This window comes from Schistocerca serialis, chromosome 9 (assembly GCF_023864345.2).
Source record: "Schistocerca serialis cubense isolate TAMUIC-IGC-003099 chromosome 9, iqSchSeri2.2, whole genome shotgun sequence".
Classification (NCBI taxonomy): Eukaryota; Metazoa; Arthropoda; class Insecta; order Orthoptera; family Acrididae; genus Schistocerca; species Schistocerca serialis.
Window position 1 is genome coordinate 479,972,656 of NC_064646.1, and position 25,008 is coordinate 479,997,663.

Below are 25,008 nucleotides of genomic sequence, written 5' to 3' on the forward strand. Positions count from 1 at the left end.
TTTGATTACATGACACATTATAGTTCATTCAAAGAATTGTAGTGCAGTTTTCAAACTGAAGATTATGGAAATCAAGTTGCAAGGGCGAATCACAAATCCTTCGACATGAAACACGTTCCCTATCCTGCAGCTATGACATTTGTGGCAAGTTTGTTTGGACACTGTTTCACTATTTACATTCATAGTCAGTGTCACTGTTGTCTTCACTTTGATCGAATTCCTCAAATCGCGTCAACCAAGAAGCTCATCCTGTACAATGATCTCCCTGACATTCTCAACACACAAGTCACACCCTTTGCTCTTACCTAAACTACTTCCATAAAGCATGGCACACAGGACTTGTACTATGTGCTCTCGAACTACTTCGTACTCTAACCCTATAAACGTCTGAAAAACTCCACCCGAGGTAGTGTCACTGTTGAGGAAAGTAACATCAGCTGACAGTGACCGAATGGGCACAGGGTGTCTACTCTGGTGCCACATAAGGATGTTGTAGATCACACTTTACAACACAATTTCAGTGCCTCATTTGCCTTGTGTGTACATTTGACTCTCCTTCGTAATGCCATACTCTTGTAACAACATAGTAGGTGCTTTTTCTGCAATATGCACTCAGTTCCCACCGTGTGACTGGCCCCAACTTACACTGATAAATCATGCCATTTTATAACCCCTGTCTTCCACTCCCTGCTCCTGCAATCACTGTGAACACTTTCCATTTAATTATGTTTCATTTTTCATTCTTCTCTCATATTTTGCAACACCTCATTTTGCTTACTTCCTTGGCTATTGCTAGGCCAGTATTGGTGTTTTTTTCTGTTCCTCGGCTTCTATTTGCAATCTGCTGTTCAAAAGTCATTAAAAAATCAAATGAACTCTCTCACAACTCTAGTTACTTAGGTTTTCAAATCTTGTCCTTTTTACATTAAATCTTGTGCTTTTTTAGCATTCCACTGTTTGTCCTAACTTGCTATGACCCTTGCTCTGGGTTAACAAGTAACTTAACTAAGCAATATTGGATGATGTCTTCCAACCCCTTCATCTGCACACTGATAAAATAATCCCTGCCAATAATACTGTTTAACTATAAATTTCTGCGTTTTTGGATTCTGACAAGGTACTAGCAAACTGGCATGTAAAATCTGTTTTGGGTTTTCAAGTCTCAATGCAATGTTGGTTTCTGGTGTGTATTTGTGGCTATTTAATTGGTGTGGTTAAACTGGCTAAGATTTTTTATGCTGTATGTGGTCAGCTATTACTGTAAGCGGGTGTAGTTAACAGCTTTCTCACAATGCACATCTTCAAACTGCTGGTGATGCTATGAGTGATATTACAAATCATAACATGAATGGTTTCAGATAGATTATATAATGGTAACACAGAGAATTAGGAACCAGGTTTTAAATTGTAAGATATTTCCAGGGGCAGATGTGGACTCTGACCACTATCTATTGGTTATGAACTGTAGATTAAAATTGAAGAAACTACAAAAAGGTGAGAATTTAAGGAGATGGGCCTGGATAAATTGACAGAACCAGAGGTTGTACAGAGTTTCAGGGAGAGCATAATGGAAAGACTGACAGAAATGGGGGAAAGAAATACAGTAGAAGAAGAATGGGTAGCTTTGAGGGATGAAACATTGAAGGCTGCACACGATCAAGTAGGTGAAAAGATGAGGGCTAGTAGATATCCTTGGCTAACAGAAGATATATTGAATTTAATTGATGAAAGGAGAAAATATAAAAATGCGGTAAATGAAGCAGACAAAAAGGAATACAAACATCTCAAAAATGAGATCGACAGGAAGTGCAAAATGGCTAAGCAGGGGTGGCTAGAGGACAAATGTAAGAATGTAGAGGCTTATCTCACTAGGGGTAAGATAGATACTGCCTACAGGAAAATTAAAGAGACCTTTGGAGAAAAGAGAACCACTTGTATAAATATCAAGAGCTCAAATGGAAACCCAGTTCTAAGCAAAGAAGGGAAAGCAGAAAGGTGGAAGGAGTATATAGAGGGTCTATACAAGGGCGATGTACTTGAGGACAATATTATGGGAATGGAAGAGGATGTAGATGAAGATGAAATGGGAGATATGATACTGCGTGAAGAGTTTGACAGAGCATTGAAAGACCTAGGTTGAAAGAAGGCCCCGGGAGTAGACAAAATTCCATTAGAACTACTGACAGCCTTGGGAGAGCTGGCCCTGACAAAACTTTACCATCTCTTGAGCAACATGTATGAGGCAGGTGAAATACCCTCAGACTTCAAGAAGAACATAATAACTCCAATCCCAAAGAAAGCAGGTGTTTTCAGGTGTGAAAACTACCGAACTATCAGTTTGATAAGTCACGGCTGCAAAATACTGAATTCTTTACAGACAAATGGAAAAACTGGTAGAAGCCAACCTTGGGGAAGATCAGTTTGGACTCCATAGAAATATTGGAATATGTGAGGCAATACTGACCCTATGACTTATCTTAAGAGACAGACTAAGGAAAGGCAAACCTACGTTTCTAGCATTTGTAGACTTAGACAAAGCTTTTGACAATATTGACTGGAATACTTTCTTTCAAACTCTGAAGGTGGCAGGGGTAAAATACAGGTAGCGAAAGGTTATTTACAATTTGTACAGAAACCAGATGTCAGTTATAAGAGTCAAAGGGCATGAAAGGGAAGCAGTGGTTGGGAAGGGAGTGAGACAGGTTGGGTTGGGTTGTTTGGGGGGAAGCGACCAAACAATGAGGTCATCGGTCTCATCGGATTAGGGAAGGATGGGAAAGGAAATCGGCCGAGCTCTTTCAAAGGAACCATCCCGGCATTTGCCTAGAGCAATTTAGGGAAATCACGGAAAACCTAAATCAGGATGGCTGGACGCGAGATTGAACCATCATCCTCCCGAATGCAAGTCCAGTGAGACAGGGTTGTAGCCTATCCCCGATGTTATTCAGCCTGTATATTGAGCAAGCAGTAAAGGAAACAAAAGAAAAATTTGGAGGAGGTATTAAAATCCACAGAGAAAAAATAAAAATGATGAGGTTCGCCGATGACATTGTAATTCTGTCAGAGACAGCAAAGGACCTGGAAGAGCAGTTGAACGGAATGGATAATGTCCTAAAAGGAGGATATAGGATGAACATCAACAAAAGAAAAATGAGGATAATGGAATGTAGTCAAATTAAATCAGATGATGCTGAGGGAATTAGATTAGATTGGGGAGCAAAATAACTGATGACTGTTGAAGTAGAGAGGATATAAAATGTAGACTGACTATGGCAAGAAAAGAGCTCCTGAAGAAGAGAGATTTGTTAACATCGAGTATAGATTTAAGTGTCAGGATGTCGTTTCTGAAAGTATTTGTATGGAGTGAAGCCATGCATGGAAGAGAAACATGGACGATAAATAGTTTGGACAAGAAGAGAATAGAAGCTTTCGAAATGTGGTGCTACAGAAGAGTGTTGAAGATTAGATGGATAGATCACACAACTAATGAGGAGGTATTGAATAGAATTAGGGAGAAGAGAAATTTGTGGCACAACTTGACTAGAAGAAGGGATCGGTTGGTAGTACATGTGTTGAGGCATCAAGGGATCACCAATTTAGTATTGGAGGGCAGCGTGGAGGATAAAATCGTAGAGAGAGACCAAGAAATGAATACACTAAGCAGATTCAGAAGGATGTAGGTTGCAGTAGGTACTGGGAGATGAAGAAGTTTGCACAGGATAGAGTGGCATGGAGAGCTGCATCAAACCAGTCTTTGAACTGAAGACCACAACAACAACAACAACAACAACAACAAAATGAAAAAGGAAAATAATTGGCTTCAGGTTCATCATATGAGAACAGCCTCTAACATAATTTAATACTGAGTGCATCTGTCACTCACCTTTTGCTCTATATCCAACATTTATTCTAACATGCTTTATTAGTGTTACTAGCTAAAGGCAATGGGGGAACCACATTGTTAAAAATTTTGTGCTGAAAACTCAGATATTGAATGACCTTCCTAAAATAGGAATCATTCTGAGGGGAAAAAATAATGCAACACAACAGAGACAATGCCCAATTTTTCAATAACTTTCAATGTCACTCATATCTTCAAAAACAGCAACTCTAAAAACGGTTTTTTTTTTTTTTTTTTTTTTTTTTTTTTTTTTTTTTTTTTTTTTGCCTGGACAGTAAAGCAGCTGATATCCACATGACCATATGAAGTAACTTAGTAATGTAAATATAGAAAAATGATGAAACATTGTACAGTCAGGTTTATTTCCATTCGCAACAGTGTACTCCATGACTGTATTAATGAGATCCATGATAGGTGGAAGGGCAACACCTGTTATAAATTTTTAATCTGTTTATTGCAGATCAATTTCAGCTACTGTGTAGCAGTTAAACTGTTATCTGTGAAGTTATGAGAGATTCCAGGAACCTGAGCATCAGGTAGAGCCGAAGGTGGTGTAGCGGCATCTGGATCAGGCGTTGCCGGCACACGAGGCCGAAGCTGGTCCGAATGACGCACTGCAACACCCTTGTCCATCAGGATTTCATACAGGTGTCAGCCACGGTGTCGTAAGATGCGGCCAGGACTCCATTTTGGCAGCCTGCCATATCCCCATACCCATACAAGGTCACCGGCGGTGAACCAGCCAAGCGACGCCACCCGCGGCCGTGAGGTGGAAGGCCACAGAAGCTGAAGTAGCGTGCAGGGCTGTCGATCATGAAGGAGCTCAGCCGGGCTGTGGTCGCCAATGGGGTGAAACGGTAAGAAGCCAGAAATTGGAGAAGCGCATCATCAGCAGAAGAAGAAGTCAGGAGCTTCCTCATCTGAGACTTAAATGTGCGGACCAGACGTTCAGCCTCACCGTTTGACTGTGGATGGAACAGAGGGGCCGTGACGTGCATGACGCCGTGAGGGGCACAAAAATCCGCAAAATCGGAAGAGGCAAATTGCGGACCATTATCAGTAACAAAAGTAGAGGGAAGCCCTTCCAAAGAGGAAATGCGAGCTATAGCATTTGTGGTTGCCATGGTAGTAGGCGACATGCAAAGGACAATGAAAGGAAAGTTAGAGTAGGTGTCAATTACGAGGAGCCAATAAGTACCTAAAAAAGGTCCCGCAAAGTCAGCATGAATACGCTCCCAGGGCGGTCCCGCAAAGTCAGCATGAATACGCTCCCAGGGCTTCTCAGATGAAGGCCACGGTGACAAAGATGACTTCGGGTCAGCGGCCTGTGACGCACAAGGGCTGCAGGCAGCGACCATGTGTGCGATTTCAGAGTCGATGCCGGGCCAGTACACATGACGGCGCGAAAGAGATTTTGTGTGAGAGACACCCCAGTGCCCTTGGTGAAGGAGGCGCAAGACCGAAGCCGGCAAAGACGCAGGTACCACAACACGCGACGAAGCATTGTGGGTGGAAATGAGGATAACACCATCCCTAGCCGTGAGGCGGTAATGCAAAGTGTAGTAGTTCCGCAACAGATCAGAAGTCGTAGTGGATGGACAATCTGACCAACCCTTCTGAATACAGCGTAAAACCCGGGAGAGGGTAGGATCAGAACCCATAGCAGCCGCCAGCCGCTCCCCGGTGATGGGGAAACCATCCACAACCCGCTGCACGGCAACATCCAGGTGGAAACACAAAAGTTCGTCCCTATCGAGTGCCAGATCAGGACCCATGCGAAGGTGCGACAGTGCATCAGCATTCACATGTTGAGCCGTTGGCCGGAAATGAATCTCATAATTGAAACAAGACAAGTAAAGAGCCCAAAGCTGGAGGCAGTGTGCTGCCTTGTCAGGAAGTGACGCTGATGGATGAAACAAGGAAACAAGTGGTTTGTGATCCGTAACAAGATGAAATTTGGATCCATAGAGAAAAACACCAAACTTATGAAGAGCATAAATAATGGTCAAAGCTTCTTTTTCAATTTGAGAATACTTTTGTTGGGCATCCGTGAGCGTTTTGGAGGCATAAGCAATGGGTTGTTCAGAACTGTCAGAAAAATGGTGCCCAAGGACTGCACCGACCCCGTATTGAGAGGCGTCTGTGGCAAGAACAAGATGTTGGCCAGGTCAATAAGTAGGCAGGCACGGGGCCTGTTTCAGCATAGTCTTCAATTTCTGGAAAGCCGCACTGCATGACGCGGACCAGTGAAAAGGCATGTTTTTATGCAACAGGCGATGTAATGGCTGAGCCAACGAAGCAGCAGATGGTAAAAACTTGTGATAGTATGCTATTTTCCCCAAGAAGGCCTGCAGTTCCTTAAGAGATGTAGGGAGAAGAAGGGCATCGATCGCAGTGACAGTTTGCTGAAGCGGACGAATACCATCCCGAGAGAGTTGAAACCCCAAGTACGCGATAAATGCCTGAAAAAATTTTGATTTCTGTAGATTACACTTAAGACCGGCAGTCTGTAAGATATGAAAAAGTGTGCGGAGATTTTGAAGATGTTCGTCAGTGGTGGAGCCAGTGACAACAATGTCGTCCTGGTAATTTATACACCCAGGGATAGTGAGCAATAATCGATCCAAGAATCGCTGAAAGAGAGCAGGGGCGCTGGCAACCACGAATGGCAATTGTTGGTATTGATAGAGGCCGAAAGGCGTGTTAAGGACCAGAAACTGCCAGGAAACAGCTTCGAGAAGAAGTTGATGATAAGCTTCTGAGAGGTCAAGTTTAGAATAATACTGGCTTCCAGCAAGTTTAGTGAACAATTCTTCAGGTCAAGGCATAAGGTAAGTGTCGATGAGACATTGAGCATTTACAGTGGCTTTGAAATCGCCACAGAGACGAATATCACCATTGGGCTTAGCAACGACAATGACAGGAGAGGACCACTCACTGTAAGTGACAGGCAGCAAGACCCTGAAGCAGTGAGACGATCCAGCTCCCGTGTGACCCGATCACGAAGGGCCACAGGAATGGGCAGAGCCCGAAAAAACTTAGGCCGAGCAGTGGGTTTGAGCGTGATACGAGCTTCAAAGTCGTTTGCACGGCCTAACCCAGGAGAAGAAAGGGACGAAAATGTCCTCGCCAAGGAATCCAATTTAGCATAAGGAATAGCATTAGAGACAATATTGACAGAGACATCTATGGAGAATCCAAAAACGTGAAAGGCATCGATACCAAAAAGATTCTCGGCATTACTATGGTCGACCACAAATATGGGAACAGTGCGAACGACAGATTTGTAAGATACCTCAGCAGCAAATTGTCCCAAGAGAGAAATCTTCTGTTTATTGTAAGTCCGTAATTGCCTAGTGACAGGTGACTGAATTGGAGAACTCAAATGAAGATACGTCTGAGATAGTGGCAGCAGAACCAGTATCCACCTGCATGCGAACATCCCTACCAAGGATTTGGACAATGAGGAATAGCTTCCCTGAAAGGGAAGAAGTACAATTGACAGACAACACAGAAGCAGAATCCGCGCCATGTGCATGAACATCAGGTATGCAGTCGGATTTGCAAACAGATGACACATGACCCTTCTTTTTGCATTTGTGACACATGGCCCAACGTTGGGGACAATCGTCTCGTTAATGTTTCGTAAAACACTGCGGACATGAAGGAAGTTGCCGTGGGGTTTACTGCAGTTTCTTAGAGGTTTGTTTACAGTTAGGCCGAGGCTACACTTGGGAGCATATTGCGGCCACGTCGGCCGGTGGGGACACACCGCACGCTTCGTCAACAGCGCACAGAGTTGTACGTCCCCGACATCACTCCCTGCCTCTATTTGCGCTACAGTGGAGCGAGAAATTTCAAAAGACTGAGCGATGGATAGGACTTCATCTAGAGTCAGATTTGCCAACTGAAGGGCACGTTGCCTAACTTCTTTGTCGGGCGCCGACCAGATAATAGCATCGCGTACCATGGAATCGCCATAGGATACTTTGTGAACGTCAGTAACAAATTGACACTTTCGACTGAGGCCATGAAGTTCAGCAGCCCAAGCGCAATAGGATTGATTCGGTCGTTTTTGACAACGATAAAAGGCAACATGAGAGGCTACCACATGCGTATGCTTTTGAAAATATACGGACAGAAGTGAGCACATTTCAGCATAGGACAAAGATGCAGGATCTTTCAAAGGAGCCAATTGCAACAACAACCGATACATTTGAAGTGAAATCCATGAAAGGAACAGAGACTTACATGTTTGTTCGTCCGCGACACGAAATGCCAAGAAGTGCTGTCAAAGACGTTTTTCGTCTCGTCATAAGGAGGAAACGGAGGGAGAGACAACGACGAGAGATGCCCCGCATTGGATGCCGCGGCGAAATCACGAATCGCATTTGTGAGAAGCGTTTGCTGTTCGATGAGACCTTGCAATAGTTGCTTTAAAGTAGCCATGGGACCTGTGGGTCAACGATGAAAAAGAAAAATTCACTACCTCATCACCAATTGTTATAACGTCACGTTGAACAAATATATTTCAAGGGCGACACAATACATGTAAGTCACAGATCAAGTAAACAAAGTAAGACGTGTGTATACTTTAACAGTCAAATCCGAACTGAGTCCGAGTCTATCGGCCGCTGGCTGGCTGGCCGCTTAGGTGGCACGGCTGCTGCATGGCTGGCAGACAGCGCCGCATGTAGAGGACACGCGTAACTGCGCGGCGGCACTTTGAAATATCGGCAAGTCACAACAGTTATGACGAGTCTTCGTGATTTGGATATAATTGCACTAAAGACAGCTATATTGTAGCTGAAATCAATCTGCAATAAACAGATAAAAAAATTATGATCCATGCTGCCCTTCCTCCTATCTTCAAGCACTTTGCACAGTGTTAGCAATGGTGATGAATACGATATAGTAACTTCACAGTGACCCCAGCAATTAATTAATTAATGAGTGCCAATGCTCATATACCCCAGAAATATCTATTCCTTCATTTATAATATACAACAATAAAAAGAAATATAGATTGAACAAAATTCCACTAGCTTTGCTTATAGTAATAAAAGAGAATGAAAGATGGCAGACAGACTTACTTTAAAAATCAGAGTTTCTTTACCTGCCCGCAGAAAGAGAAAGTGTGAGATTTGAGAAGCTGTACCTATTTAAAATTGAAGCAGTTAAATCACTTAGAATAAATGTAGTTGCTAATTTTGATCTCCTATCGCTGGATATACGGATACTTGCTTTCAAAGCTATTGTCTCTATCAGCTATTGCTAGTTTGTATCTGTCGTCTCCCACTTTACATGTAGATTTTTGTCTTTATCAAGCTGTCATTTCATTTACTATGCCTTGCTAGTTAAAATTACAGAGGGCAGCAATATTAATGATGTAATATAAATACATAATACATAAAAAAAAAATAAAACACTTACGTATAAGTAATGATGTAATATAAATACATAATACATAAAAAATAAAACACTTACGTATAAGGATCAATAGCCTCAGGTGACAGCTCCTCTTCATCTTTCGAAAACTTTTTCTCCACTTTTAAAGTTCCTGATCCAAATTTAATCTTCTCTAATTCCTTCATGGTTTTGTCTGCATTTGTTGATTCAGATAATTGAACAAAGCAGTACCTACATAAACACAAGTAAACAGACAGTGATGATACATCTCAAAAAAGCTTCAGGAATTTCTTCTTAAGTTTTCACATACTATATCATATGCACGCAACTACACATTACAGGAACAAGGAGACATGGAGGAGAGGGAAGGTTGTGCACCTATGGGAGGTGGAAGCATGTGAAGTGGGGGATCGCACATCACTGTACTTATACTCTATAACTAAAATTGGTATTGGAACTAGAACTTCTTAACTGACTATTCACAAAACATGGCTGTTGCAGCTTGAGCTGTTTTCATGCAAAATCAAGTAATCCTTTTTTGTCTTTCTTGTTGAGAAAGTACAGACATGTAGCAATACACTCATAGTAAATGTAACTAAATAAATCTTGAGTATTCCAGTATATAGACAGCTCACAATCCAACACATAACTCAGCAGTTCAGAACTGGACAAAATAAGTGAGCATTTAGAACCACTGTCTTGCAATGGGGTGCTGCAGCTCCACCACACATACTTAGTTCTGTGCACCAAATACCACAGAGCACAGAGATTAACACAGACAGAATAATGCCAAACAAGTGGGAAAATGATACCAGGACCATATAATTAGTGTACTTGCTTACTGTAGGGTGCGAGTGTGTAAAGAAAATACACACAGACACACAACTGACACATCCCACTTGTCAGATGAACACCACTGAGGCACATGATGGATGCAATCTCATGTGGGGGATATTTATACACGAGAAAATGGAGTCCATTGTACATTCATCTACATCTCTCCCCAGTGAATGAGACAGGAACCTCTGACCTGGCTGTCTGTTCCCATGCAGCACCCCGCAGGTGACCTGTCCTCTATCTTTAGCAGGGCAGTGCACCATGTCACCTCTCCTGAATTGTGTCACAAGTTCCATGCAGATGATGGTTGTGTGTGCCCACAGCCTACCAGATCATATTTCTATTGAACTCATCAGGAACACCATTTACGTCTTTATACATACTCCACAAGTCACAATAAAGTGCATGGCGGAGAGTATCCACTACTAGTCATTCCCTTTTCTGTTCCATTCGTATATGGAGCGAGGGGAAAACGAATGTCCATATGCTCCTGTACGAGCCCTAATTTCTCTTATCTTGCCTCATGGTATTTGCATGAAATATACATTAGTGGCTGTAGAAATTTTCTGTAGTCAGTCAAAAATGTAATTTTCTAATTTTTTTCAATAATGCTTTCCAAAAAAATGTTGCCTTTCCTTTGGGGATTACCATTTGAGTTCTTGAAGCATCTCCGTAATACTTGCACGCCAACTGAACCTACAGGTAACAAATCTAGCAACATACCTACGAAATTGCATCAATGCCTTCCTTTAATTCGACCTTGCGGAAACCTGCACACTTGAGAATGGGTCGAGCCAGTGTTCTACACGCAGTTAACCTGTACAGATTAACTACAATTTCCTAGAATTCTCCTATTCACCTTCACCAGTACCAACCTTGCATACTCATTCTGTCATATCACTTTGCAGTCTTACGCTTAGATATTTAATTGAGGTGACTGTGTCAAGCAGCACATCACTAGTACTATATCTGAACATGCAGGAATACCTTTCCTACTTATTTGCATGAAATTATATTTTTCTACATTCAGAGCAACCTGCCATTCATCACACCAAATAGAAATTTTGTCTAAATCAACATGAGTCGTCCTACAGTCATTACACAAAGACACTTTCCAATGAACTACAGTGCCATCAGTTAAAAATTGGAGACTGCTGATCATGCTACCTATAAGATCATTTATATATAAAGAGAGCAAGAGCTGTCGTATCACATTTCCCTGAGGCATTCATGATGATACCCTTGTCTTTGATGAACACTCACCATCCAGGGTTCTATCACTGGGTTCTATAACTTAAGAAGTCTTCAAGCCACTCATATATCTGGGAAACCATTTGGTATGTTCAAATGTCTGTTAACATTCTTCAGTCAAAAGCGTCACAATACTTTCTAGAAATCTAGTAATATGTAATGTGCCTATTGCCTTTCATTCATTGTTTGCAGGACGATGTGTGGGAAAAAGGCAAGGTGAGTTTCGTATGAGCTATGCTTTCTAAATACATGCTGATTTGTAAACAGAGGCCTTCTGTCTCTAGGAAAATTATAATATTCAAACTCTGACTACGCTCAAGAATACTGCACCAAACCCACGTTAAGGATATTGGTCTGTAATTTTGCAGCTCTGTTCTTTTACCTTTGTTATATACAGTAGTCACCTATGCCTTTTTCCTGTTGCTTGGGACTTTCCACTGGGTGAGATTCATGATAAATGCAAGATAAGTAAGAGGCCAATGTCATAGACTACACTCTGTAAAACTAAACTGGCATTCCAACCAGACCTGGTGACTTATTTTCAATTCTTTCTATTGCTTCTCAATGCCAGGGATGCCTACTTCTACGTCCTCCTTATGGGAGGCTGTAAGACAGTCAAATAATAATATGTTTGTATGATCCTCCTGCACAAATCATTTTTAAACGTGAACTTAAAAGCTTCAGCTGTCCTTTTACTGTCATCTACTGCCACATCAAACTGGTTGACAAGTGACTGGACAAAAGCCTTTGACACACTTAGTGACTTTACATAGGATCAGAATTTTCTAGAGTTCTTGGAAAGATCTTTTTCTGAGGTATTGTGGTGGAAATTGTTGTATGCTTTGTGCATGTTTCTTTTTACAGGCACACGAATTTCTACTGACTTTTGCCTATTGATATTTCTGCATTCTCTTTTGAACTGAGAGTGCAAAAGCCTTTGCTTCCTCAGCATTTACTGAATTTTGGATCTTTCTCGTCCTTAATCCACTTACTTGACACATACTTCTTCCCAGAATGATTTGCAATCAGTTTAAATTTTGACCCATAATTTCTCTATGTACATCTTACTGGTGCTAAATGATTTAAATTTACTGTCTAAACAGGATGCTAACAAATGCTTATGTGCTTATCACCTGCATAAAAACTCTCCTAGCCTTCTTGATGCATTCATTAACTTTAATAACCATCTTCGCCATATCATGATCATTAATCCCTGTCTCTGTATAGACACTGTAAATAGGGCCAGGCCTGTTTTAGCTACAATGTCTAGGATATTTCCATTGGGTTTGGATTGACAAACTAGCTGCTCCAGACAATTTTTGGAAAATGTGTTCAAAACTACTTTACGAGACTGTCTGTTCATACCACTTGTGATTAATCCATAGATTTTCTTGTCTATCCCCAGTAGATACTTTTGTGCCACTGTGTTTAGACTTTCTTTGAATTTCTCTTCACAACTGTTATGGCAGAATTAGATGGCCTGTAAAAATGTCGAATGATTAATTTGAGTTTAATTAAGGCCAGTTATTCATGTACAAAGGTGAACTCATCTTTGAACTAACTTCAAGCAATTTCCACAAGATTTAAGAAGTCAAGTGTCAGGTTGGCTCCCAACACTTAGAGTGTTTGCAGAATTCATACCATGTTATATTGCTACAGTCATCAGACTGATAGGTGATACTATACACCACTAGGTAGGCGTCTCCAATTTAACTGCTTGTGGATGTCCAAAACAATGAATCATCGAATAATTACATGGTTGTGCTAAAAAGTAATGACTCCAAATTTTCTTTGTGACAACTCCTAAAGCTTTTCTTTTTTTTAAATAAAAATAAAATACCTTTATTAACATTCCACATCTTTATTCTTCATGTCTACATATTTATGTCTCAACAGAGTCACACTGGTGAACACATTTCTCTCAACAAGTTTGTTGATATTGTAACTGAAGACTGACTTTGTTGGGAATCACCTCAGCTTACACTGCTTCATCATTATCAAAGTGAAGTCCTCGGAGGTGTTCTTTAAGTTTTGGAATCAGATGAAAATTGGATGGGACCAAGTTGGGACTGTATGGAGGATGACTGATGACAGTGAACCCAAAGCATCAGACTGTTGCAGGTGTCGCAGCACTGTTGTGTGGTCTGGTATTGTCACGCTGAAGGAGAGGATGCTCCATGTGTGGTCAGTTAGAAACTCGGTTACAGCATGTTGTTCCTCATGCACTGACATAGTTACGTCACACACCACCATGATACGTGCTACAATTCTGAGCAGATATTTGCAACTTGCATTAGCGAAGCGGGAGAAAGTCGACGACTGAGTAATACACATGACATGTAATATCTCAATTGATATTGAGAACAGAATGAATAATTACTTTTCAACAAGCCTTCATACAATGCAGTTGCAGGCCTTCTCAGTGTATTCCAGTGATGAACTCTTCCCAGGTGATCAGCCGAGTGGTGGTGTCGTCTTGACGCAATGTTTCGATGAGTTTCATACCCATCATCCTCAACCGAGGTGACCCCACTTGAGGACGATGGGTACAAAACTCATCGAACTGTTGTGACAAGACAACGCCACCACTTGGATGATCACACGAGAATAGTTCATCACTCAGCCTTCATACGATTTTTGCTTTATGTCAGATTCAACAAATGTGAGAGTGATAAGTGGTATATTTCTGTGAAAGAGTAGGACATTTTGTTAAAGTGCTGCAGTGCAGCTTGATTCTTGAAATGCTCTGCTGAAAGTTTCAAATGGAAACAACATTCAGACGTTGGCAGGCAGCAAGATGATGTAGTTAGTGTGATTTCTAGCATAAAAGATTAGTAAACATTAGATTCAGTGTAAATTAACTTTGATTTAAAGTAGTTTTATACACTGTTTGGGCACCACAGTACCTGAAAAGCACTTGTGCCTGGTAGGTGATGTCATTATACAGAAATTAATTTTTAAAAAAGCTCACAATATGATAATGAAAGACAACAAAGTTGATAGATGTGAAATAGTTTGATATTGTATCTCAGTACGTACAGTACAATTCTTCACAGCACTGGGAGAAAAAAGTCTGTTTACACTGTGTGTCACAACTGTTAGCTTGGGACCAAAGAGAGCTGTGGCAGAATACTTCAAAGCAAAATTTAACAATTTCATCTCATCCATGGTCAAATTTGTTATGCCTTGACTATGTCCTATAAATTTTGTACTAAATAAAATTTGCCTTTGGTCACAAATTAGTCTCCAATTAACCCATAAAAGTGTTTCAAACCCTGTGGGGTCATCTTCTGGTGCAACTTAACAGTCATAACAGTCAACTGAATTAAGCAGGATCTCAAAATGAACTCTCATCTTTTGAAATGGCTTGTTCATTAATAATAATAATAATAATAATAATAATAACAATAATAATAATAAACAACATTAAGTGCAGAATTACATAATGTTTAGGCATAATCCACAAGACTTTTTGGAAAGATTCATGACCGTTTATGAAATTTTGTACATAATCACATTTCTGAGCACAAACAACAACAAGACTGAGGATGAGCGCTCACTATAATTCATCAAATAAGGGAAAGACTATTTTGTTTGTTGAAAAAGATGATAGACATACCTTTTTGCGGCTTCCATAGAGTAATCCCAATATACAAAAGATGACCTACAACTGGCTTCTATTGTACTTCAATGCTGGACTGTATGAAACATGAGTAGATAGAAGAAACAGCCAAAAAATAATGCTCTTAGACAAAAACTTCAGCCATCACAGCAACAGCACACAGAAAAATAGCCAAAAGACAACTCTCTTAGACCCAGACCATCACAGCAGTAATCCACACTGTCTAAAAGCATCAGCTGGGATTCAAACTGCTTTTGCCTCATTTTCATTAGTCTGTCCTATTTCAGAAGACAAATTTTCTGATTAAATGAGGAACTGATTACTTCCGCAGATGAATATTTTTATAAGGTTTGTGAAAACAGGTGTCTCTTACAGAATGAAAAAAATTGGGATACTGCTGAGTCAAGCATTATAGTCACAATAGCAACTATGTAGACATAAATTTCAAAAAAAGTATGCACAATTTTTTTTACCAGATTTACTGATCTGGTATTTGTAATGCAATATTAAAAAAGAGTATTTGTGAACTACATTAATGAAAATAGATTTCACACTGGAGACAACTCAAGTCATTAGAAATAGAGCAGAAGCTTTGACTAGATAAGGGTGGAGCAGGAACTGTTTGTGGCTTTTTCATACAAACCACCCCAGCATTCACCTCACGATTTAGGAAAACAATGAAAAATGTAACTCCGGATAACTGGAAGGAAATTTGAGGTTCACTCATTTTGAATGTAATACAGTATGTTAAACACTGCCACCTTTCTCAGTACAATTTAAGCAGTACCACCTCATATCCTTTCAATATGTGTGCCCCAGTGTTCATGGTGCTGCAGGATTTGTAGAACAATGTAAACTGAATCAAATCACAATCCCTCGATAGCCACAGATACACTCACAGAGATTGATAGGAATAGAGTCTGTGACATGAGCACACCTGTAGTGAGCATGCAGGCCAGTGCAATGGGGGTGGCAAGTGAACTTGAGATCCTGGCAAGTACCCTCAATTAAGAGGTGTGTCTGCTGAAACACAATGACATCATGCAAAAGCAGTAGGGCAGTATAGTATATTGTTGAACATGTATATTTCCTTCACATTGGGTAAACAAGCCAGACGCACATGATCTGAAAGCAGCTCCATGTAACAATTGTCTGTGGCAGATGATAGCAAATGTCCAACTTCAGCCCACACCTGCTGATACTTACACCAACAGATAGACCTGTTTTGGTAGAAAAGACCTATTGTCTTGTTTTCTAAACATTTATACCTGCTGTGTGTGTGTACCAACATGTACCATAACTCCTCAGTCCAAGACATAGTTCTCAACTTCGTGCATCTCATACAGCTGTTATTGTACCCAGTTTACTCTTCAGGGATTAAGGTTACAGGAATTGCGTATCAGACAGCAGCTCACGAATTCTACTGTAAGGGAGATGGTCTATGATATGGATGTCCATATATTGTTTTTACTGTCCAGCAATGAAGTGACAAGTATGCTGCAGCGCTAATTATAAGCTGAAATAGCCAATGGTAATGTCTTGTTTATACAATGTTGCTGCTGTTGTTGTATACTGAGGACAGAGAGGAATGGGTCTTAACCATCCACACAATATGTTTTGAACCAATTCAAATTAAGTACAAAAGTTACAAACATTTCACAAAATGGAAAGTCCAGAATAAAATAAGAACAATATGAATACAGCAGTTTGTTACTCATTACATAGAGCAGGCACTGAGTCCCAGGAAGGCCTTATGAAAAGACTGCTGGAAGGACTTTTTTGTCCGCAAGCTTAATGTTTAGCAGCCTTTTCATTGTGCCTCTTTGCAACTCAAGGCCTGTGGGAGTGCTGAGTAGCAATCTGTCCTTTTCATAATACTGTTGTTAGCCTATCATATGTGTCATGTCATTAACATTCACTTGGTTAGCAAACCACAGTTATATTTATTTCAGTGGGTAACTGGTATATATTACACACACTACAACACTTGCAAATGCCTAGCCTGTAACCTGACATAGACCACTGTAAAGCTTGTTCAGTTTTTATAACAGTCATACAACAGTAAACTACACAATCACTTTGGAAGCATAATCACTTTACTCAGTGTTTCCTCCATACACTCTCTAAAAAGACCATTCTCCAATTCATTTTATACCATGATAGAACATTTTCTTTGTTCCGCCCATCTTAAAATGAGTTTGCATTCCAAACATTTTAAACAAATGACTATGTTTCATTAAAGAGCATAAATTAAAGGAAGCTCGCTTTTACATCGAAATGTTATCTGCTTATTGCTGTGCATACTTTGTACACTCCAATGGCAGTTAACACTGAGTGCAAAGCTCTTTGCAGTATGTACCTCACAGAATCACAGACATATCTGCCATATCTATCAGTACCTACCATTCTATACTCTCATCCATATGTACAAATATGGAAACATACAATGGAAGTATATAGGTTCTTCTTTAATACAGTTACAAAATAAAACACGTTTACTACAAAATTAGGCATATCAACTTTATTTATATTTCAATACATTTTTACTGAAAAACATCTGCACAGATTCTTATTATCATGTTTAACAACAGTTACCCTTGTTTGGTACAATTTGAAATACTCTGGCATGCAAGTTGATCTCTATGATAAGGGCACCAACACATTGTTTTTTCTTCTTAAAGACATTCCACTGGGCCACTTTGTTTTTCTGTACCCTCATGAGATGTGTTATCTTCCTGTGAAAGAGATTCGTTCATGGATGGCTGCTGTTGTACTCATTTTGATCAAGTAGCAGTTCATGTATGTCCCCTCGCCTTGCAAACATCATCCATAATGGCAGTAGGACATTTGCCAATGGTGGCCTCTACCCTAATTATTTCTTATTCTTTGATAAGAAATTAAAACGTTCACAGCTGCCATTATAAAAAGATTAAAAACAGTTTCTTCCACCATTCCATTTGCCAGCATGTTATGTTGAGATTTGGTCTACAACAGCATCATATTTAATTTTCGTATTGATCCCTGCTTTGCTGCAAACCTGTGTTCTTGAGTCATCTTGTAAAGAACTGGCAGACAGATGTACCTCCACTTCAGACAACAAGTGATTCTTCTTCATACATATGTACTCACTTTTCTTTAGCCTTTTATTGACTACCCCTTATCTATGAAGTCCTCTCTGATTAGGCAGGCATGCACTTTCCCACAGCCTTGGTCTTACTCTCCCATAGAAAGTAAAAAACATCTAGTCAACTGTAATATCTGTCCATATAAACAGTACACCCCTTGTTGAAGTAGCCAGACAGAAGTATACGAAGAGGGATATGACTGTTACAAGTGCCACTCTAAGCTCCAGCGTACAAAATGTATCCTGTCTTTTAATCATGTAAAGTAAACAATTTGCTATCATGATTGTTAATTTTTATAAGACACAGAAATTAACCTTTGTGTGTGTGTGTGTGTGTGTGTGTGTGTGTGTGTGTGTGTGTAAAAGTATTTTTGTATAAAGCAGTTTTGCTTGCAGAATTCATGAATCTCTACAAAAGATATGTTGAGTTGGTGACAGCCACAACAAATAAAAACGCTACAAATATTTCAGCTACTTACTTCGGAAGTAGGAAACACACAGATTCACAAAGACGCAGCTCACACACACAAACACACACACGGCCACTTGTTTAGGCAGTCCTATATGGTTGTGAACGTGTTTGACTTCTCTTCATCTAAAGTAGGACTTTGTTCGAAAGCTCAAATACTTCCAAATATTCTTTTCCATTGTGCCTGTCTGCATGTCAATGCTTCCTCTACGTGGTGAGTAGCAATTCCATATAGTTGTTATTCCATCCTGGGCTTTCCATTGTTTGAATCTCTATAAACTCTGGTATACTTGCTTCTCTGAGTTGCATGTAAAGTATACTTGGATTTACAATATCAATGTCTGTCCACCATACTTTGTCAAATGACCACCTTATCTATTTTCTTGTCAATTCCTATGACTGCACCTCAAACTAGAAGGAGCATATCAGTTGAAAACTCCAATTTACACATTAGTTAACTGGATCTCCTTACTGCCTAAAGTCTATTCCAGCCAAAAGACCACCTCCTCTAACCTCTGGCCACTCTCTGATTTGCTCTTCACCGCTGGAAGTACAACTGGATGGCTGGAGGGAAAAACATTAGGTGGAAACTAACTTATAAATAATCAGTTGGTTCCATTTATGGCACTCAGTTAAATCTAACCATATATATTATAAGAAGGAGAGATTGCTACTCACCATAAAGATGACAGGATGTCAAATCAAACAGCTTTCAGCCATCTAATCTCCTAACTTATTTTATTTGGCTACCAGTTTTGGTGATTTACTATGCCATTTCAGGCCCCTGACCAACGTGTAGCAAGATTCTACCTCCATTCTGGTCAAAATACGGGCCAGATTTCTGCTTGCTATAGTGATCACTTCAACCATCAACTGCCAACACAGTTGATGGTTGAAGCGATCACTAGGGCAAGCAGAAATCTACAGATACCAATATTTGAATGCTGGCCGTTATTTTCACCAGAAAAGAGGTGGAATCTCCTACATGTCAGACAGAGCCCTGGAGATGCCGCAGTAAATTGCCAAAACTGGTAGCCAAATAAAATAAGTTAGGAGATTAGATGGGTGAAAGCTGTTTGATTTGACATCCCATAGCAAACAGCCGAGTCCCGCAACCATCTCTGAAAAGATGGACATACAGAGAGATAAAGATGACACATTGAGTTGCAGATGGGCACAAAAAAATTTTTGGTGGTTGGCTTACAGAATGGCACCTCTGTACAGCTTCTGTCAGGTTTAGGATCAGATGCCAACAGAGCTCTCCAATCTTTTCGGAGAGGGCATGCTGTGTCACTGCTGTTCTCCAAACAGATGTAAGCTTCATTTATGAAGAGCATAATCTTCCATTTGTTACTACAGAACAAGGTGGCACAGCAGTAAAGACACCTGACTTGCATTTTGGAGCAGTGGTATTCACACTACCGTCCAGTTATCCAAATGTGCTCTGTTGTTTCCCTAAAACACTTACAGTGAATGCTGGAAAGATTTCTTTGAAAAAGAGACAACCAGTTTCTTTCTTCATCTTGCTCCAAGCTGAACTGTGGCTGCATTTCTAATAACCTTATCACTGATGGTAAACTTCCTTCTTTCTTCTGTTTCATGTTACTGAATTTTTTAAATAAACAGACAAATGAGCAAGTATTACTCTGAGAAATACATACATTGCATTGCCAGATGTCTAGCATACAGAGCAAATGGTCTGAGCGACCAGTCTACTAGACATAGCTCAATTTCATTTAGTAGCTAGGACTACATGTCAGTCCTGTTATTCAACAGTGCAAAGATTAACAATATTTTTTACCACACATTCTTGATACGCTCACCTGAAGGTGGAAGCTGCTCAGAATTACTCACTCTGTCTGGCAAATTACAACTAAGTTCTCAACAAGAAAATACACTCCTGGAAATGGAAAAAAGAACACATTGACACCGGTGTGTCAGACCCACCATACTTGCTCCGGACACTGCGAGAGGGCTGTACAAGCAATGATCACACGCACGGCACAGCGGACACACCAGGAACCGCGGTGTTGGCCGTCGAATGGCGCTAGCTGCGCAGCATTTGTGCACCGCCGCCGTCAGTGTCAGCCAGTTTGCCGTGGCATACGGAGCTCCATCGCAGTCTTTAACACTGGTAGCATGCCGCGACAGCGTGGACGTGACCCGTATGTGCAGTTGACGGACTTTGAGCGAGGGCGTATAGTGGGCATGCGGGAGGCCGGGTGGACGTACCGCCGAATTGCTCAACACGTGGGGCGTGAGGTCTCCACAGTACATCGATGTTGTCGTCAGTGGTCGGCGGAAGGTGCACATGCCCGTCGACCTGGGACCGGACCGCAGCGACGCACGGATGCACACCAAGACCGTAGGATCCTACGCAGTGCCGTAGGGGACCGCAGCGCCACTTCCCATCAAATTAGGGACACTGTTGCTCCTGGGGTATCGGCGAGGACCATTCGCAACCGTCTCCATGAAGCTGGGCTACGGTCCCGCACACCGTTAGGCCGTCTTCCGCTCACGCCCCAACATCGTGCAGCCCGCCTCCAGTGGTGTCGCGACAGGCTTGAATGGAGGGACGAATGGAGACGTGTCGTCTTCATCGATGAGAGTCACTTCTGCCTTGGTGCCAATGATGGTCGTATGCGTGTTTGGCTCCGTGCAGGTGAGCGCCACAATCAGGACTGCATACGACCGAGGCACACAGGGCCAACACCCGGCATCATGGTGTGGGGAGCGGTCTCCTACACTGGCTGTACACCACTGGTGATCGTCGAGGGGACACTGAATAGTGCACGGTACATCCAAACCGTCATCGAACCCATCGTTCTACCATTCCTAGACCGGCAAGGGAACTTGCTGTTTCAACAGGACAATGCACGTCCGCATGTATCCCGTGCCACCCAACGTGCTCTAGAAGGTGTACGTCAACTACCCTGGCCAGCAAGATCTCCGGATCTGTCCCCCATTGAGCATGTTTGGGACTGGATGAAGTGTCGTCTCACGCGGTCTGCACGTCCAGCACGAACGCTGGTCCAACTGAGGCGCCAGGTGGAAATGGCATGGCAAGCCGTTCCACAGGACTACATCCAGCATCTCTACGATCGTCTCCATGGGAGAATAGCAGCCTGCATTGCTGCGAAAGGTGGATATACACTGTACTAGTGCCGACATTGTGCATGCTCTGTTGCCTGTGTCTATGTGCCTGTGGTTCTGTCAGTGTGATCATGTGATGTATCTGACCCCAGGAATGTGTCAATAAAGTTTCCCCTTCCTGGGACAATGAATTCACGGTGTTCTTATTTCAATTTCCAGGAGTGTACATCAAAATACTTAAAATACCCTTGGTTTCTTTCATTTAAATTGTCAAGACATGCTTCATAGTTTTAATCAATCAATATTTCTGTCCTACTTTCCAAACTACAGAGATACTCTTCTGTACACATTACTAGACTTAGAAGAAAAGACAAAGCAGAGAATGGCTTAGTTGCAACATAAGTATAAGTACACCAAGTTATGCAAGAGACCTTCTGCAGAGTTTGGAAGCAAAAGAGAAAGTATTGAGAGAATCCAGATTACTTATCTGGTACAAGCATATTGTAGAAAACAGAGGTATGTGTTTCAGTCACAAGTAAATCTTAAATCTGGTACGAAATATCAGTCACAGACTTATTCAAATCTACTAGTTATGAATAAAACACAGTAATTTGTCTGTGCAATAAACAACTTGCTATTAAGAGCGTATCAGGCTCATCGTCGATCATCGAGTGATCGATACTAGGGGTGCCAAAAAATATAAATCACTAAAACTGAATGAGATCCCAAACCTGTAAGAATGCCTATCACATTCTGCAAGGAATAATGTTTGCTCAGTTGCAACATAGGTAAACCATGGTTTCCTTACCTTTTCTATGCAAGAATTCAATTTCAATAAAAGTAAGAACTAGAAAAAAAAAGCGCAATTTTCATTAACACTCTCTTTTACTCCACTGGCATCTACAGAAAATTCTCCTTCTTTTTACAGGTCCAAAAGAAAATACTTAATATTTGTGGTTGGTTGGTTGGTCTGGAGAAGAGCACCAAACAGGGAGGTCATTGGTCCCAGTGGATTAGGGAAGGATGGAGAAGGAAGTCGGCCATGCCATTTCACAGGAACCATCCTGGCATTTGCCTGGAGTGATTTAGGGTAATCACGGAAACCTAAATCAGGATGGCTGGACACAGATTTGAACCATTATCCTCCCGAATGCATTCAATGTGCTAACCACTGTGTCACCTCGGTCAATACAATATTATGAGAAGGAAAGTTGCTACTCAGCATATAGCAGAGATGCTGAATTGCAGATAGGCACAACAAAAAGACTCTCACAATTGAAGCTGTCGACAACTGGCCTTCGTCAACAGTACATGCACATACTTGCGCGCGCGTGCGCGCGTGCGCGCGCGCGCCCACACACACACACACACAACACACACACACACGCAAATGCAACTCACACACACGACTGCAGCCTCAGGCAACTGAAACTACACTGCAAGCAGCAGCACCATTGCACAATGGGAGTGGCGAGTGGGTGAGGGTAAGGAGGAGGCTGGGGTGGGGAGGGGGAGGGACAGCATGGTGGGGGTGGCAGACAGTGAAGTGCTGCAGGGGAGAAGTGGGAGAGGGCGGGGGGGGGGGGGGGGGGGGTAGTGGAAAAGGAGAGAAATAAAAAAACTGTGGTGTTGAAATGACGGCTATGTAGTGCTGGAATGGGAACAGGGAAGGGGCTGGATGGTTGAGGACAGTGACTATTGAAGGTTGAGGCCAAGAGGGTTACAGGAACATAGGATATATTGCAGTGAAAGTTCCCACCTGCGCAATTCAGAAAAGCTGGTGTTGGTGGGAAGGATCCATTAGGCACAGGCTGTGAAGTAGTCATTGGTATGAAGGATATTATGTTTGGCAGCTTGTTCAACAACAGGGTGGTCCACTTATTTCTTGGCCATAGTTTGTCAGTGGCCATTCATGCGGACAGACAGCTTGTTGGTTATCATGTCTACATAGAATGCAGCACAGTGGTTGCAGCCTAGCTTGTAGAACACATGACTGGTTTCACAGGTAGCCCGGCCTTTGATGGAATAGGTGATGTTTGTGACCGGATTGGAGTAGGTGATGGTGTGGGAGGATATATGGGACAGTTCTTGTATCTAGGTCTATTACAGGGGTATGAGCCATGAGGTAAGGGATTGGGAGCAGGAGTTGTGTGAGAATGCTTGAGTATATTGTGTAGGTTTGGTGGCTGGTGGAATACCACTGTAGCAGAGGTGGGAAGGATAGTGGGCAGGACATTTCTCATTTCAGGGCACAACGAGAGGTAATCGAAACCCTGGTGGAGAATGTAATTCAGTTGCTCCAGCCCTGCATGGTACTGAATTACGAGGGGAATGCTCCTTTGTGGCCAGATGGTACGACTTTGGGAGGTGGTGGGAGACTGAAAAGATAAGGCACCGGAGATTTGTTTTTGTAAGAGGTTGGGAAGCTAATTACACTCAGTGAAGGCTTCAGTGAGACCCTCAGTATATTTCGAGTGGGACTGCTCGTCACTGCAGAGGCGATGACCATGGGTGGCTAGCTGTACGGAAGGGACTTCTTGGTATGGAATGGGTGGCAGCTGTCGAAGTGGAGGTATTGCTGGTGGTTAGTAGGTTTGATACGGACGGAGGTACTGATGTAGCCATCTTTCAGGTGGAGGGCAACATCTAGATGGCCCATGAATAGGTTGGAATAGGATAGTGCCATGCGGGTGCCCACATCCGTACCCGGATTTGTTCGTAAGTAATGCCTTCAAAGGAGAAGTAATTGTGGGTGAGGATGTAGTTGTCATGGCGACTAGGAAGGAGGTTGTTGGTTTCGAATCTGTCGGGTGTTGGGAAAGGTAGTGTTCAATAGTGGTAAAGCCACGGGCATTAGCAATGTTAGTGTACAGGGAGGTGGCATCAATAGTGACAAGCAGGGCACCGTGTGGTAAAGGGACGGGAACTGTGGAGAGCAGGTGGAGGAAGTGGTTGGTATCTTTTATATAGGAGGGTATGTTCCAGGTAATAGGTTGAAGGTGTTGGTCAACGAGAGCAAAGATTCTCTCAGTGGGGCACAGTAACCGGCCACAATGGGGTGTCCTGGGTGATTAGGTTTGTGGACTTTAGGAAGCATGTAGAAGGTAGGAGTGCGGGAAGTGGTAGGGGTGAGTAGAGAGATGGACTCTGGGTAGAGGTTCTGGAATGGGCCTAAGGATTTGAGTAGTGACTCAAGATCCTGCTGGGTTACTGGAATGGGATCACTGTGGCAGGGTTTGTAGGAGGAATTATCTGACAACTGACCGAGTCTTTCCGCCAGGTAATCCTGTTTTGAACAAACA

At 41.9% G+C, this 25,008-nt stretch overlaps 1 protein-coding gene across 3 annotated transcripts in view; it reads right to left on the reverse strand.

The window, feature by feature from the left end:
- The window catches only part of LOC126418440 (uncharacterized), a 137,741-nt gene that overhangs the window by 46,514 nt on the left and 66,219 nt on the right, over positions 1-25,008 (reverse strand). For all 3 annotated transcript variants that reach the window (XM_050085199.1, XM_050085201.1, XM_050085200.1), the window contains exon 5: positions 9,389-9,541. In XM_050085199.1, coding sequence (XP_049941156.1) covers positions 9,389-9,541 — 153 coding nt within the window. The remainder of the gene's footprint in view (positions 1-9,388; positions 9,542-25,008) is intronic.